General features: G+C 40.4%; 1 protein-coding gene across 1 annotated transcript in view; it reads left to right on the top strand.

Annotated features, from left to right (window-relative positions):
• Window positions 1–11,514, top strand: part of LOC114701319 (cytochrome b-245 heavy chain) — a 38,259-nt gene extending 26,745 nt beyond the window's left edge. The window contains exons 9-13 of the mRNA XM_028881407.2: window positions 1,613–1,866; window positions 3,377–3,539; window positions 4,845–4,991; window positions 7,673–7,797; window positions 8,908–11,514. Of these exons, the coding sequence (XP_028737240.1) occupies window positions 1,613–1,866; window positions 3,377–3,539; window positions 4,845–4,991; window positions 7,673–7,797; window positions 8,908–9,034 (816 nt within the window). The 3' untranslated portion in view covers window positions 9,035–11,514. The remainder of the gene's footprint in view (window positions 1–1,612; window positions 1,867–3,376; window positions 3,540–4,844; window positions 4,992–7,672; window positions 7,798–8,907) is intronic.
• Window positions 11,515–17,436: the final 5,922 nt, after the last annotated feature.

The following is a 17,436-nucleotide window of genomic DNA, read 5'->3' as shown; positions in this document are numbered from 1 at the left end:
CACCAGGCTCTGCTGACTCCCCATGGGAGGCCTTACCCTTTTGGAGGAGGGGATGGGGGTAGGCTGGGGATGGGGAAAAGCTAGGGTGGGGAGCAGGAGGAGGCATGAGAAGGGGATCTGTGGTTGGTATGTATAATGAATAAAAATTTCTTGAATAAAAAAATATCCAAAGTCTTCTAGAAGACTTGACATATGCAACATATGAGCACCACAACAGCAGAACCTACTTATCTGACCTGACTACAGCTCAGTACCTAAGAACTCCTATGTCTTCTTCCACCCCACTCTCCTTATCCTTTGGTAACCACCCTTTTATACTCAATTCCTATGAGCTGAACTCAGATTCATCATATGAGTGAGATTATGCTGCATCTGTATCTGGCTTATTTCACTTATGTCATTCAGGTTTTTGTTGCATGTGGCAAGATGTGTCACCCTTTTGAAGCTGAATAGCTGTCTACTGTGTAAATGCATCACATTTTCTTCATCCAGTCATTGTTTGCACAGTTAGCGTGGTGGGTCTAGAGCATAGCTGTAGTGCTGAAATAAACTTGGGAGTGGAGGTATCTTTCTGATAAGAAAGAGTATCTACTTTCTGTTTCCCTTATTCTGTTCTGTTTTAGAATTATCTATGCATTTGCTCAATTTGGATCATTCAAACAGACCTTCTATGGACAGTTGTGTATATGGAGAGTAAATATGGTACCTGGCTTGGGATAGCATCCTCCCTAAGTGAGGAGAAATGTAGAAACAGCCCATGGAATTGGGCACATTAAGATGTGATTCAGGACAAGAACAGACAAAATGGTTAGCTTCATTTGGGGGCTGTTGCAATATAACTAGTCAGTGAAATCTCTATATTCTAGCTGCCAATGTCCTTTCTCGTGACCAGGGAAGACAGAAAGAATGAACAGAAAACTTTTTTTCTATTTTTTGTACCTTCTTTAGCTTCTGAGAGAGAGAGAGAGAGAGAGAGAGAGAGAGAGAGAGAGAGAGAGAGAGAGAGAGAGAGAGAGAGAAATCACAACAGACTGATTTCCTGTAAAGACTGTGAAACAGAGAACTGTATACCAAACCCTTATTAGGAGTGTGTTCTCAGGGGCTGTACTCACAATGAAAGTAAAACAAGATGTGGTAGCACATTCCCATGATCCCAGTAATCAGGAAGTTGAGGTAGGAGAGCATGAGCTCAAGGCCAGCTTGGGCTACATCAAGAGTTTCAGGCTACCCCGGTCTACATGCAGGAACCATGTTTCAAAACAAACAAGGAAAAAAACCTTAAAAATCATAAGACAGAATGAGGAAGAGAGAAGGGCTGACTGGGCTCACGTTGTGGTTACAGCTGCAATGTCAGCTGGTCCTGCAAGGGAGTGTTGGAGTTGTCTCAGGCTGAAGAGAGAAGACTCGGACTTTGTGTCCATGCTTCAGTTCATCATTAGCCAGGGGCTACAGTTGAGGGCAAATCCTAATGACAGATATATCTGCTTCTGTGTTGGTCCTTAAATAAGAAACACAGACAGGGCATCTTAACTAAGTATTTTATCCATGTAAACCCTGAAAATGCAAATGTTTGGGTGACATGTAATTTCCAGGGTTATGTTTTCTTCTATAGGTGGTCACTCACCCTTTTAAAACCATTGAGCTTCAGATGAAGAAGAAGGGATTCAAGATGGAGGTAGGACAGTACATTTTTGTCAAGTGCCCCAAGGTATCCAAGCTGGAATGGCACCCATTCACCCTGACCTCTGCTCCTGAGGAAGACTTTTTTAGCATCCATATCCGTATTGTGGGAGACTGGACAGAAGGACTATTCAATGCCTGTGGCTGTGATAAGCAAGAGTTCCAAGATGCCTGGAAACTACCTAAGTGAGTACAGAACACATACTGCAAATGTGTACGAGTTTGGGAGAAATGGTGCTAAATAGTTGTGATTCCTCCCTGTCTCACCATATGATCTGAGTGACAAAGCACAGTGCTTCAAAGAATATGGTTGTGTCTGTTTTCCGTTGCATGTGGTGTATTTATGCATATGCTTAGGTATCTTAGGTAAACTATAAAGCATTGAGATCAAATATTAGTAACACCCTCAACTTTCTTTAAATATGTAAAGGTCAAGACCAAGTTATATTAACTTTTTCTGACCAGCAAAGATGATATCAGAGATCGTCTTGAATTTTAAATGCCGTCATTTGTTTGACAGTACTTTTTGCTTTGCCTCCTTCGCTCCACTTGTCTAACACAGTCCTGGGGACTCAGTAGAAGCTAAAGAACAGGTGTTTGAGTTGTTTAAGGAATAACCAAATGGAAAGTGATGCTATCAACTTAACGCTATGTTATTATGTAAAAATTCTTACTTAAATGTGTAATGCAATTAGGAATTTCAAATTTGGATTGCCCGACCAGGTATGGGGCCCATGCCTATAATCCCAGTACTTGGCAAGTAGAAGCAGGAGGATCAGTAGTTCAGGTTCTCCCTGATGACATAGAAACTTTGAGTCCAGCCTGGGCTACATGAGATTGTTTTTTAAAAACAAAACAAAACAAAAACAAAAACAAAAACAAAAACAAAAACAAAACCAACCAAACAAACTAAAAACCAAGGGGCTTCCTATGTGGTTTGTTGGGTAAGAGAGCTGTGCAGATCAGATGTCCTGAGTTCAATCCCTGTCCCCCAGGATCACATGGTTGAAGAAGATAAACTCCTGAAGGTTGCCCTTTGATCTCATGTGTGCTTTGGCATACACACACATAATAATAATAATAATAATAATAATAATAATAATAATATACCAAAAGATCAAATATACTTTAAAATATACTTTTCTATAACAAAAGACAAATGTGAGCTGGAGAGATGGCTCAGCCATCAAGAGCACTGGCTGTTCTTCCAGAAGGCCTGGGTTTGATTCTAAGCATTCATAACTATCTAATTTCAGTTCAAGGGGACCCACCGTCCTTTTCTAGCCTCTATGAGCACCAGGAATACACCTGGTACACAGACATACATGCAGGCAAGACATCCATACACAAACAATAAATATAAATCTAGAGGTGTGTGTGTGTGTTTGTGCATGCGTGCGTGCGTGCGTGCGTGCGTGCGTGTGTGTTATGTGGAGAGGGAAAAAAGAGCAAGAAAATGAAAAAATGCTCATGGTAAGCCAGCAACGGTTTTCAGTTGGATAATCATTCATATTTTTACTTTCAGCCCCATTGGTGGCATTAGATGACTTAACATGAAAGCCATTTTATAGAGGTCCCCCCATACATACACTACCTCGGCAGACTCGGCCTAGTGCACATCTCCAACAACACCATGCATTCTGCTTCCTGTGCAGATGAAGAAACACCCCCAACTATGCCCTTCCCTTCCATCCAGGATAGCAGTCGATGGGCCCTTTGGCACAGCCAGCGAAGACGTGTTCAGCTACGAAGTGGTAATGCTAGTGGGAGCAGGGATTGGAGTCACGCCTTTCGCCTCCATTCTCAAGTCTGTCTGGTACAAATATTGCAATAATGCCACAAATCTGAGGCTCAAAAAGGTAAGTTCCTCTTATTTCCTGGAAGGCCTGGACTAGATAGCATGCTGAAAAGCAAGGCTTTCAGACATCAGGGGAAGGACAGTGAGAAAAAAAGTTGAGTGATTGCGGAGAGGCAGGCTTCTCCTCGGTGGGTGATCGGGTAAGTTAATGTGCTTGTGTGTAAACAGACCGGTTAGCAAAAGCAATGTGCTGTATTTGTGTAGCAGTATTATCAATTTAGCAAATTTGAGAAAACAGCTTTTCTATCATCCTTCATTATGTAATGATACAAGATTATATAATGATATTGACTCAATTTTCAGCTCTTCAATATTGCTTTTTAGCAGGACAGGACAGGAGACACAGAACTTTTTATTTGCCTATGGATGTCTCTTGGGGATAAATTCCCAGGGGATTGTTACATGTCAATTACTTGATGAAAGACATCTTTGTGAACCTCAAATTATTCTAGTAACTGTCAAGACTGGTTCACTTTCATTGTTCTATTTTACCTCTTTTCTATGTGACAATGGTATGAGGAAAACTAATTTTTTCCCTAGGAGCTTGGGAGGGTCTGGCAGTCCCAGGCAGGGAAGATGTCCTATAGGAGCCACTGTTGATTCCTTGGGCCATTCTCAGAGGAGATACATAGGAAGCCATGGATTCCGGGAGAGAAACAGCAGCTGGCAGAGGGAAGGCTAGAGAGCCACAAGAGGAGGGTTAGCTATGTTAGCTGAACCATCAATTTATTGATTTACTTTTATTTATTTATTTTTATTTGTGTGTGTGTGTGTGTGTGTGTGTGTGTGTGTGTGTGTGTGTGTGTGTTCATGTGCCACATATGTAGAGGTGCCGCTAGAGGCTCGAAGAGTGCAGATGCCCTTGACCAGGAGTGACAGGCAGTTGTGAGCCACTTAACACGGGTGCTAGGAACAGAACTTTCATCCCCTGGAAGAGCAGAAAGTACTCTTACCCACTGAGCCAGCTCTCCAGCAGCTTCCCAGACTATTTATTTCCTGATCTACCTGCTTGACCAATCCGAGAAGGTTTATATAAATCAGCCTATGAAGTCTCCACAGTGTGGTAATACACACCTGCAATCCCAGCACTTGAGAGGCAGAAACAGGAGAATCCTGAGTTTGGAATCAACCTGGGCTGTATTAAAGACCCTGTCTTGAGACAATGACAAATATCACCAGGTTTCTGAAAACCTGTTTCTAGGCCTTCTGGGCTTCATGGGAAAGTTTAGAGCATTAGAAACCCATTTGTTGATGCTGATAAAGACTGTCCCCTATATGATCTGATTTGTGGCCCCTCCTTCTTCAGATCTACTTCTACTGGCTGTGCAGGGACACACATGCCTTTGAGTGGTTTGCAGACCTGCTGCAGCTGCTGGAGACCCAGATGCAGGAAAGGAACAATGCTGACTTCCTCAGCTACAACATCTACCTTACTGGCTGGGATGAGTCTCAGGTGAGGACAAGAATCCAGTTCTCGGGTCCTTCTTGGTGTCCAGAGCTCGCTGGCTTCCTTTTACATAATGATAGGTTCCATGCATGTTGTTTTTTTTCCCAAGGACAGCTGATGGATTCAAGTGACCCAGCTTGCTCCCATTCAGTCACTCAGTATCACCATCAGATATTTAGACCATTGAGACTCGGTTCCTAACTAAGGGGCTTGTGTTGACATTAGAGCACTGTTCCCACCAGGAGCAGGAATCTCAAAGCAGATGGATAAATGCCATCAAATGGTGATGGGGAGGAAAATCTATGCTTCTCCGTTGTACATAGTCCTTAATTTATATGTTATGCATGTTTTCTGATATATTCAATAAATTTATATGCAGCCAGCTCACCATATACTTGAGGTTTTGCTCTGTATATTCCATCAACCTAATCAAAATATTTGGGAGAAAAGTAACCATACTGGACATATGCAGTCTTTTTCTTGTAATTGATCCCTAAACAATACAGTATAACAACTAGTTACATAGGATTTACATTGTTTGAAGTGTCATTAAGTAATCTAAAGATTTAAAGTAAGTAAGAGACTTGAGCATTTATGGATTTGGGGTCCTACAATTAATCCTTTGCAGAGTCTGAATTCTGTTCCAGGCATTTGTTGTTTGTTTCTTTATTTATTTGAGACAGGGTTTCTCTGTAACAGTTCTAGCTGTCCTGGATCTCGCTGTGTAGACCAGGCTGGCCTCAAACTCACAGAGATCCACCTGGTTCTACTCCCTGAGTGCTGGGATTAAAGGTGTGTGCCACCACTGCCCGGCTCCCAGGCATTGGTTTTAGTGTTTATATGGACTACCTAATTTTATTTGTCAAATTTATTGTCTAATTAGAATCAAAAGCCTAGAACTGAGTAGGTTATTTGCATAAAGGCATCCAACAAGTAAATGGCAGTCTGAATGTTCCAGAGCCTGCACTCAGCGACTCCCAGCAGTTTGTGCTTATTAATAATAAATAAATCAGCATATATATAATGAAGAAATTTGAATATATTATATATGCATATTAATATGTGAGATGAAAAATATTTGGAGACTACTAAAATAAATCAAGTCAATTGTCTCCAACTGAATGCAATATAGCCTTGCACAAGGAACATTTAGCAATATAAGCATTTTATAATTGACAAAGTTATAAAACGCTGTGTGAAACCTCATTAAGGCCTATAATAGTTTTAAATATCAATCTGGGAAGGTAATATCAATTGAGTAAATATTTTGATCAAATTGGCTTAGAGGCATATCTGTGGGGGATTGTCTCAGTTACTAATTGGTGTGGGAAGATGCTGCCCACTGTAAGTGGCACCATTCCCTAGGCAAGGGGCCCTGAACTATATAGGACAGGAGAAAGCCAGGTAGAAGCAGAAAGCGAGCAGCATTGGAGCATTTATTGCTTTCAGCTCTTGACTGTGGGTATGACTAGCTGTTTCCAGTTCCTTCCACCTTGCCTTCTCACAATGGTGGACTGGAATCTGGAGTTGTGAGCCAAATAAACCTTTTCTTTCCTAAGTAGATTTTAGCATACTTTGTGAGAGCAACAAGAATGGGATCGAAGGTAGGTTCCCTGTAGTATGAACTTGTTTTTCTTAGAGGGCAATACGGACCTTAAGGGCAAAAGCAATACTGTGGAGTCAAGCAAGGAGGAAATAGTTAACTTTAGTATTATTTGGTTCAGCCTTACAGTCAGCCCAAACTTGCTCTATGTGACCTTGAGGTCAGGATGTGTCTAAGACAGGAAGGAGGAACAGCTAAGCATATTTATTGTCTTCAGTTTTCCTTTCAGCTTTGTTAGCTTAGCACCAGGAAAGAAGAGGTAATCGTGTTACTGTCATCAGTTTCCCTCCGGCTCCATGGCCATTCAAAGTCACGGCCATTGGTTCATCTTGAACCCTGCCATGAGTCACAGGCAGCTGCAGGTCTAGATCACTTACTGATAGGCTGGGGCTGATTTCTCTTCATCCAACAATGGAACTCATAGTTACGAGCAGCTGGGAGATTTCCTGTCATAGCGTTTGAATTTCATCTTTCAAATTTTCTGCTCCCTGCCCACACTAACTGGGCCAGCAGTGAAGGTTGGTAGGCAGCTGTCTCTAGGGACAGGGCTTCTGTAACATATAAAGGCTGCATCTCATTCACAGACAGTTCCTCTTATTCTATGTTTATCTCATCTTTATGTTCTATTTCCTTTTCTCTTTTGCCTTCAAGTTTAGGTTGGCCTTGTTTGGATTGCAAAAGAGGATTTTGCTCTTTAATGCAGGGGGAGTCTTGCTTCAAATAATGTCTCCCTTACACCTGAACTTTTACAAAGGCACCTTCTGTAAAGGGAGTTACTGACCATTGACTATGCCATTGTCTCATAAAGAACTGACTTATTGATATCTATATGTCTAGCATTGTATCTGGATAGCAGATGGGTATAGAGGACACTTTCATTCCATTTCTTCCTGAATAGCATTCCTTCTTATCCTAACCAGTGTGTGTGTGTGTGTGTGTGTGTGTGTGTGTGTGTGTGTGTGTGTGTGTGTGTGTGTGTGTGTGTGTATGTATGTGTGTGTGTACGATGAGTGGTAAGAGCTTGATTTGTGAAATGTCTGTTATACCATGCTTCTTTTTTCTGAATGTATATCCTTTGTTTCAGGCCAATCACTTTGCTGTACACCACGATGAGGAGAAAGATGTGATCACAGGCCTAAAACAAAAGACTCTGTATGGACGGCCCAACTGGGATAATGAATTCAAGACAATTGCAAGTCAACACCCTAAGTAAGGAGTCTTCCACTAAAGTGTTCTTGAAGCTTGTGGTCTGCCAGGGGCAGCAGCTCCTGAGCACTGACTGTACTTTATAGTTCAAAAGTTGGCATAAACAGTTCCATAATACTGTAATGGGGTTGAGTTCTTCTCCAACAGATGTCTCATGTCTCTGAATTTAAGAAACAATCTTTAAATCACAGCAAAATTACATGGAGAGTAATTCTCTCAACGTCCTAAGCCAAGCTGCACTATAGCATTTCTTTATTTTAATTGCCCAAATTTCACTAGTGTATGTATTTAAGTAGTGAGTACAGCTTATGCTTGTTATTAAGAATATTATCCCTTCACTTTCAGTTCAAGTGTCTGAGTCAAATCATCAGTTGACAGATGACACAAGTTTCTTTCTTTTGTCACTACAGTTTATCCATCATGAAACCTTGAGAAAATTCCCCTGTCTCCTAGAACACATGAACAACTCATGAGCTTTCCATATTAGGCATAGCTATTCTGACATGCATGTGGCCTATTGGCCCCAGGTTTGATTCACCTGTTTTGTTTGGATCACTGTTTCCTACACTTGGATGCGCACATAAATTACCTTGGGATGTTTTTACATATAGACTCCGATTTATTAGGTGTGAAGTGGGGCCCAGGAACCTGCACTATTAAAAACATGATGCTTTTTAAAATGCCATGGGAACACATTTTGAAAAGCAAGGATTTCAACTATAAGACTTCAAGGGATGAATCTGCTGTCAGAGCTGGGGTACCCAGTGAGGGTTTGTTATTGATTTTAAAATACTAGAAAGATTTGGAGGGTGTGGCTAGAGTCCTACAGGAAAGTACACTGTAGCTTCACATATGAGCCATGATATCCTTGTGGTAGAAATTTCTGAAAACTCTGCTTGGATTTCATTTTCTGGGGGTGTCAACCACTTTGGGGTTTCCCAGCTGTCCCTACAATCAGATTAAGCCCCATCCTTGGGAGTAATATGGACATTGTGTCATCTGTGGAAAAAATAAGAATGGAAGGCGCTCTGCTCTACTTCATAGGAAATGTACCCACCTACTTCCTTGTCCAACTCATGCCAAAGCCTGAAACTTTCTCTCCTTTCTCCAAAGCACCAGAATAGGAGTTTTCCTCTGTGGCCCTGAAGCCTTGGCTAACACCCTCAACAAACAGAGCATCTCCAACTCTGAGTCCGGCCCTCGTGGAGTCCATTTTATTTTCAACAAGGAAAACTTCTAACTCACTCTGTCATGAAGAAACAAGTGTATGCTGCCGAATGCCCCGGTATTGCTGGTTGACTGTATGTGTTCCATCCTCTGAAGAAAGGAGGAGGAAACTATGATGGCATAGCCCTCTAAAAAGAATTCTGAAGATTGCTTGCTAGTGATAGGTCACATTTGCGTGGAGCTTCATGGCTTTCATGGCACTTTTACAAACATTGTTATGTTGCTTTATTTCATATTTCCCTCTGCCATGCCAGAAGAGGGGAAGGCAAGAATTGTCTGGGACTCATTTTAGGATAAACAATGGGAGCTCCAATAATTTCAGCACTGTCCTTCAGATTCAGAAGCTGAAGCCAGATCTATGCCGTCTGACTCCAAGTGTGGTAATCTTCTCTTATTTAATACCAGGCTGTCTCAAGAATCAGTTTTTGTACCCTCCCCTAACAAGAGAGCAATCAAAGAGTAGCTCATCATTCTTCAGTTTTGTTTCATCTTTAACATTTAGCATTATGTAAAAGGAGAGTGTTTTTTTTTTTTTATGGAGGAGATAATGATGCTGACAGTGACTCAATACTTACTAGTGACAGTATTGGCATGGAAGTGTATTCCAGTTTATCAGCAGAACAGCCTAAGGTGATCAGAGATTATTCCTACAAAGGAACATTAGACTGATTGGAGTTAGGGTAGCACTCTGCATTTAGCACGTGCTTGGCAGAGTGGGCATTCAAGATCAGTTTACTGAATGAATAAACAAATGAATGCAAACGTTTAGAACTATGCAATGTCACAGTGGAATTAGTTTAAGGCCAGAGACAAAATTATTCTTCTGCTACTTTTACAGACCAGAGGATCCTGATTGCCCTAGGGATGGAGAGCAGGGTATGAACCAATAGGGATAGCCTGGCCTAGTGTATTCATCCTATTGTTATTTGGAAGCAGGAGGGATGACTTCAGAGACCTAAACCCCTATGATGATGCTGGCTAACACTGCTAGTCCTAGTCCATAAAAGGGGAAAGAAAAACATCTATTTACTGCCAGAAATGGTCTGCTCTAGCCAACCCTTGTGAATTTTGAACTGAATTCTAGCAAATATGTGTCTGATAATACATATCCTGCTTAGGGTCCATATATTATTTTGCTTAAATGCCCACACAAATAGATCTTATGTGTATAGACAATAGCTTGTTTTTACTACAGCATTTTCCTCACCACCATTACCATCTTCCTGAAATATAAATCCTAGAAATTGTAATCCCCAAATAGTGAAATCACACCCAATATTTTATGGGTAGTCAGCAGTGCAAGACAGAGTCTAAATCACTGCTAGAGTAGTTGTAAGTTCTTAAAAAAAACCACAAAAACTACTCCCATTGCTGGGAACTCAAAGCAACTATGATTGCCCCATCACCGGGGATACAAATATTTCTAACTATTAACCTTTGGTAATGAGGAAGAAAGAGCAGAGGGAAGGGCAGAGGCCCTGCTGCAGAGAAGGGAAAGTGTGGAGACAACAGAAGAGAAAATAAAGTACAGCACTCAAAAGGGTGAAGGCAGGGGAAGGGTCTCACAGTGGTCATGTCCCACCCTCCAGTTCTGGTTTGTGTGTTTTGCATGGAATTGAAGGAGACATGCAGACTCATCTTGTTTTGACTTCATCTAGTGTTGAATCTTTTCAATTCTCATCACCAATTTTGATGTTATGTGGGCAGTTTGGCGGGACTAGATGAAATGAGAGCTCAGATGTCCCTTACATTACTTCTATGCCCTTATTCTGCCAAGATCCTTAGAGCACTGAAGGTTGGTTCTGGCAAATAAGGCCTTCCTAGATGCACACATGGTACCACAAGAAAAGTTTCCCCTGGAGAAAGGTCCAGCCTCTTCCTGTTGCACCCTAGGCATTAGTCCATTCATTCAACCTTCCTTTTTTGTATTATTAACATGAGTAAGATACTGTGTGCACAGTTTTAATTATTTGTAGCAAAGTTTGAGCTAGAGGGAGACCTCAGTTATATGGAATTTGAACATATGTTTCTAACAAAGTGGTATTAAGTAATGTCTCTCTGTTGCTCCAAGAATGTTTCTCCAGTTTTCTATAGATACCAACATAGTTCCCAAAATAGAGATCTACCCTGTGTTATTCTGGCTATGAGATGGAAAACGAGTGCAATGTGCTTCTTGGTTGAGAACTTCCTTCTCTTTGCTCCCGAGCCTCCAGCCCCCAGCCCCCAGCTCCCAGCTGCCAGCTGCCAGCATAGCTCTTTCAGCATTTATTTCTTAGAATTTAGTAACAGATATCGAGATCTGTCTTTAGTAACAAATGTCAGATGAGAAAATAAGGCTACACATGCTTTTCTTAGATTTTCTGGCTTTTGCAATATCTTGTTTATGGAATTTGAATACTCATAGCTATTGTATATGAATAGTTTGCGGGAGAAGATGATCTGGGGATAGCTTGTAGAAATAGTTATTAAAACTTGCTTCGATGTTGAAATCAGTATGCTTTCCCTGTGTCTGTGTTATTGAACTTGTTATTAAAGGGTGAATCAAGCTAGCAGACAGCCTGTCTCTTTCCCAGAGGGTTGTTCCAATGAGTCCATCAGTTACAGCCCTCACTGTCTAGGTAATGCATCGAGCTGTGAACACAGGTTTTGGGGTGAGTCAGCTGGTATCATCATGGATGGGAAGAATATCACCTAAGGCAAACGATAATAATAGAAATAGCAAACATTTATTGAGCACCTACTACTATGCCAAACATTTTACATGTACCTCAGGTACTCCCTCAGCAACATCACAATGTAGCCATTTTAATCTCGATCTTGTTGATAACAAAACTATCCAAGGAAAGATAATTGATAAACTAGGATCCTACAGTTAATGGAGAAGTATGTCAGTGATAAATCCACATTCTCTAGCAATAGGGTCTATGTTCTTCCCAATAACAGATTAGAGAAGGTTCATGGAACCAAAACATGCGCTGAGAAAGGTTGGGTCATGGCGGCAGTAAAGACCAAGCATCTTGGTATGTCAATGAAAGAGTGGGTCCATGTTGATTTTCACTTTTACATTAAAATAAATAGGATGCCAGAGGGAGTAAAGGGAGCATAGAGGTGATGTCATTTTATTTAAAATATATAAAAGTATATTTTAAAAAGAAGTGAAGAGCCAGGTATTCTGATGTGCACATGTAATTCCAGCACTCAGGATGCCGAGTCAGAATTATGAATTCAAGGCCAGTTTGGTCTATATATCCAGATCCTCTACAAAGAAACAGTTACTTTTCTTGAAGAAAGGAAAGCTCAAGTGACTCAATTTAAATTTACTTTATATATATTTTTATTTTATGTCTTTGAGAGAAGGACCATCCATAGGGGTGTGTGGGTGTGTGCACGCACGCATATACACACAATGAATGTTTATGAGGAAGAAGAAAAAATTATAAAATGACAGGATTTCTCAACTTTAGGAGCTGTTCTGCAGAACAAAAAAATGCTGACAGTGGTTGGGCAGTCTGACCACTGGTAATTTCTAAAATGTGGAAAAATGGTCAACCAGTTAAGCATGGCTTGAGATTGTTGTAGCCTTTTGTGTATTCTGTTGCTATATGAGGACTGAAGAGTCTACACAAACTGAATGGTCCAGCTAAGAATTACTGCAAATAGATTATCAGTAACCAAGAAAATATAATATTTCAAATTGTACAAAAAAACCCTCAATCTCCATGTAACTGTTTTGTGGCTAAAGGGAAGTATAAGAAAAAGCCATTGGGAGTTAATTTGGGGGATTTTATCCTGAGAATTAAAAACAAATAGTTGTGCTTGTCTAATCTTTGGGAAAAGCCCCAAACATTATATTCTGAAACTTGATCCTTCAGAGAAGATTGTACAATGTCAGGAAACCTGATTTATATTAAAACATCAAGTTGAAAACATTGCATTCGAATATTAAATAATCACCAGGTTTTTTCCATTCGGTTAGATCACTTGACTGCTAAGCATCACTTCCTCCTTTCAGTTAGGCAATTCCCCCTTGAGTAACTCCAATTGCTAGCAAAAAAGCTAACCATCACTCTTTAAGAGTCAGATGGGGACAAGCCAAAGTACAAGAGTAAATCACCCATCTTTCCCAAAGATTGTAGACCAAATTTCAGCTTGTGTTGGTTGATAAGAAAAAAAAAAAAACCACTATCTAAACATCTCTCATTGTTTATGGATTGTATCTCTGTTGGCTGAAAACCACATGGTACTCCGTTGACATGGAAGTTAATCCACAGCTGGTGTGTAAAGGTCAGCAGAGCTAGCTGATCCTCCTGCTTTTCAGTGGCCAGCTCTGCATCAGCCATGGCTAAAACATCACACTCCAACATCTGTGTTGTCAACTACCTGCCGCATGCATTACTCTGTTCTGCTGTAGTACCTGTGGATTTTCTGAGATCAAAGGCAACAGCAAGCTTAACCATGAACAAATTACAAAGGAAGTTAACTTTAAAGCCTTTTAGAACATGAGTGTGTTTTTCCTTTATAAAAAATAATCAGCAAACTTTACTGTCTATTTGCTACATATGAGATGCATTTAAAAACCCCTCTATGATATATCAAAAGGTAGGAGATGGGAATAAAAAGAGAAAGTGAGACTAGTAGATGGTATCATCATTAACTAGAGAGAAAAGTGGAATATAAATAGATCATTTTATCAGCTTTTAAAGAAGTGAATAATGATTAGATTAATTACAGTTTATCCCATTTTTATTTATTTCTGTATTTGCATGATCTGTCTGCAATGTAACTTTGTGTTTCTTTCCAGCAATAGAAACATTCCCTGTAAGTAGTATATTTAATACATTGGATATGTAGATCTATACCTTTCCATCAATAGAAGAAATATTTCCTTAGTAATGCACTTAGTACATTAGATCTTTAGATCTATAATGGTTGCAACACACAACTCAGCTCAAAGCAAAAAAGTCATAATAATGTGAATGCTTGCTGATTTTCTATTTTTGCTATTAATAGGCAAATTATACAAGACCTAAATATGGTTAAAATGAAATACAAAGTTATTAACTGTGATACTATATAGCTAAATGCATAATAGAGGAGGTGGAGTATTTGGCAAAAGTTGAGGGAGAAAAATGGTCAATATGGGGGCTGAAGAGGTAGTTCAGTGGTTCAGATGCTTATTGCTCTTGCAGAGGACCTGGTTTCAGTTCCCAGCACAACAGCAGATAGCTCACAACCTATAGCTCCAGTTCCAGCAAGTGTGCTGCCCTCTGACCTCCAAGCACCTGGCAAGCCAGTGGTACACATGAATATATGTACATATATGTACATATATGCAGACACATATATACACATAAATTCTAAAATCTCTTTTAAAGGATATGGGTGTGGGGCTGAAAAGATGGGTCAGTGGTTAAGAGCACTGACTGATCTTTCATAGGCCCTGGGTTTGATTCCCATCACCCACACGGTGACCCACAACTGTCTGTAGTTCCAGTTCTGGGATCCAATGCTCTCTTCTGGCCTTTGAGGGTACCAGGCATGCATGTGGTACATGCAGGAAAAACACCCATACACGTAAAATACAATTGTAAAATAAAATAAGGATATATAGTACGTGTGTATATAGAGACAACCATGGAAAAATAATCCCTACTTCCTGTGCCAATTTCTATTTTAGTCAAGATCTATTTGTGCCACGGGCAGTTAAATAACCACACTCTCTCAGAGAGCCCTGCATTGAAGTGTATATGGACAGGAGAAATGGGACTTGATGGATTAAAAAAAGAGGACAAAAAGTTGGGTAGCTAAGGAAGTGGGGTAGATATAGGAGGAATAGGTGAAGAGGAGTGGATACGATCAAAATATATTATATGAAATTCTCAATAAGAATATTTTTTAAAAAAATCTCAATGACTTTAAGCAACAGACATCATTTTTATGGCCATGTTACATGACCGTTGTATATTGACTGGGAATAAGGGACTTGTTGAAGCCCTTATGGACACAGACTTCCATCTTCCTGCTATTATTATTATTATTATTATTATTATTATTATTATTATTATTTTGGTTTTTTGAGACAGGGTTTCTCTATTTAGCTTTCGGAGCCTTTCTTAGAACTTGCACTGTAGCCCAGGCTGGCCTCAAACTCACAGAGATCCGCCTGCCTCTGCCTCCCAAGTGCTGGGATTAAAGCGTGCACCACCACTGCCCGGCTTCCTGCTACTATTATTAGCTAAGAACTTTATGTATTTCCGTATTTCTTTATCTATTATCTCTGCTATACAGACCAAGATGTTGGAGCCTAGGGAATGTTAAGATTGAAATCCAGACAGTATGATTTCCTACAAACTTACCTTATGGCATCACAGAAAAGTGACGAAGGATGAATGTAAATGAATTGAAATGCTGACATTCATGGGGAAAGTTCTCAATAACTGACCTTAGGAGACACTGCTAATTAAAAGCTATACTTTTACTTAGTAATGGCATATAAAAGCAAAATTAGGTCATGATGTTAAATAGTTTAAAAACTGAGTGAGAATAACACACCTCTAATTTTGTAAATCAATTTCACAAAATGCTTAAGGCCCCATCTTTAAATACAGTGCAGTGTGTATGGCTTCCAGGCCAAGGGCCACTGTGGATCCTGGTGGATTCTGTGGAAGCTAGGTAGAGATGAGCCTCCTGTAATTCACATCATTGAGAGAACAGAGACTCCTGATAACTAACAAAGAAAGCCAAGAAGAAGAAAAGCCTTTGCTTGGTGAACCACTGATAATTGAAGGCTGTTTATCATCACAGCATAACCTAGCCAGGACTGACTGGTCCATTTGGCTTGTAGGGACAGGTCTTCTTGTCCAGCAGATTAAGAAAGGAAGGTCCAATGCGGAACTCATTAGGACAAGCTCAAGTTCTCTGCAGGACAAGATGCCTGTGTGAAAGTCTACATCCTTTACTTTCCCAGCTTTTAAAGGTTTGTCACCTTCCAATTCTACCAGCAACCTCAATTTTCTTTGTAAGACAACATCTTTTCAGTGTTAAGGATGTTTTTGTTTTGTTGATTTTTTTTCTATCCTTTTAGGTTCATTGATCAGGCAGTTCCAAGGGATACAGTCCATTGTGGCAGAACTCAACTGTTCATATTTCAGGAAACATAGCATTCAGGATATTCATGAATATCCCTCTCCTTTGCTCTCTCGCACCTCCCCCCCCCATGATGGCTGGCTACCTTGCTCTCCTTCAACATACTGGTTGATTCTACTATGTCTTTACATTTAAGGTCCCTCTGCCTGAACTATTTTTTTTCATATATTTGTATGGTTATCTCTCTCTCATCTCCTTCAGGTTGCAGCTGGAATAGAATTTTTATTAGAGAGGTCTGCTTTGACCAGTTTATTTAAATGAATAGCCCTGCCACCACCTATTCCTTCAATCATCTTCCACCCAGTTATTTCTCTACAGCACACATTAGCATCTGATTATATTGGTTTATTGTCCAGTCTACTAGAATGTTAACAAGTAAGTAGTTTTGTTGACTTCGTTTTCTCAGAGTTTGGAATCTAATACACAGTGAACATTAAGAACCTATTCAAGTGTCGCTTGTAGAAAGAGACCAGGGACGGTCTGGGGAAAGGGTGCTGGAAAAAGCCACTGAGACAAGATTCCAGCTGAGAGGCCTCTAAAGGAAGCAGCAGGATTCTGGCTATTTCTCTGAAAGAACTTCGACAAACCAAAAAGGGGTGCTGTTTTTACTACGTGTACTGAGGCCTGTGAAAAGTGGCTCCAGCATGAGCTTAGAGTTTGACGTAGTCTGAGTATTCTAACAGAGGGCTGTTTTATAGGAAAAGCTGGGGATCTGTGAACATCCATTTTCAGTAAGAGGGCAGAGTGGAAAAAAGAGCCTTCATTTTGCATCTCATAGAGACTAAACTTCAAGTTTATGCTTCAGTGCACATTCAATGGCACTCTTCCGTCCCCTGGTGGCAGCAATGCCAAACTACATGAGGCGATAAACTAAAGATGAGTAAGTAAAGCTTTATTTCAAAGGAAGTTTCACCCACACATGAGCAGTGTGTGTGTGTGTGTGTGTGTGTGTGTGTGTGTGTTTCTTCTTGGGACTCTTGGGATAAAGATCTCCAAAGGAACCCTGACCATCTTTCCTTACTTGTCTGAGCTCAACATCAAAGGAGCCAGTTAAATAGAGGGCATCCCTGACAGGACAGGTATGCTTGAGTGTAATACAGCTTTTAGTCCAGGCAATCTTCTCTCCTAGCCTTCTGCTAAGTGTTTGTTGAAAGGATTTCTGCTGAGGCTGGAGTACTGGCCTCAAAGTGCTCTCCAACTCCAGGATCTACCACATATGATGAGCCAATCTCGGGATTCCCAAGGAAGATGATGGACCAGAATCTACAT

The sequence above is a fragment of the Peromyscus leucopus genome, chromosome X (assembly GCF_004664715.2).
Source record: "Peromyscus leucopus breed LL Stock chromosome X, UCI_PerLeu_2.1, whole genome shotgun sequence".
NCBI lineage: Eukaryota > Metazoa > Chordata > Mammalia > Rodentia > Cricetidae > Peromyscus > Peromyscus leucopus.
This window is presented reverse-complemented; position numbering and strand designations above follow the sequence as displayed.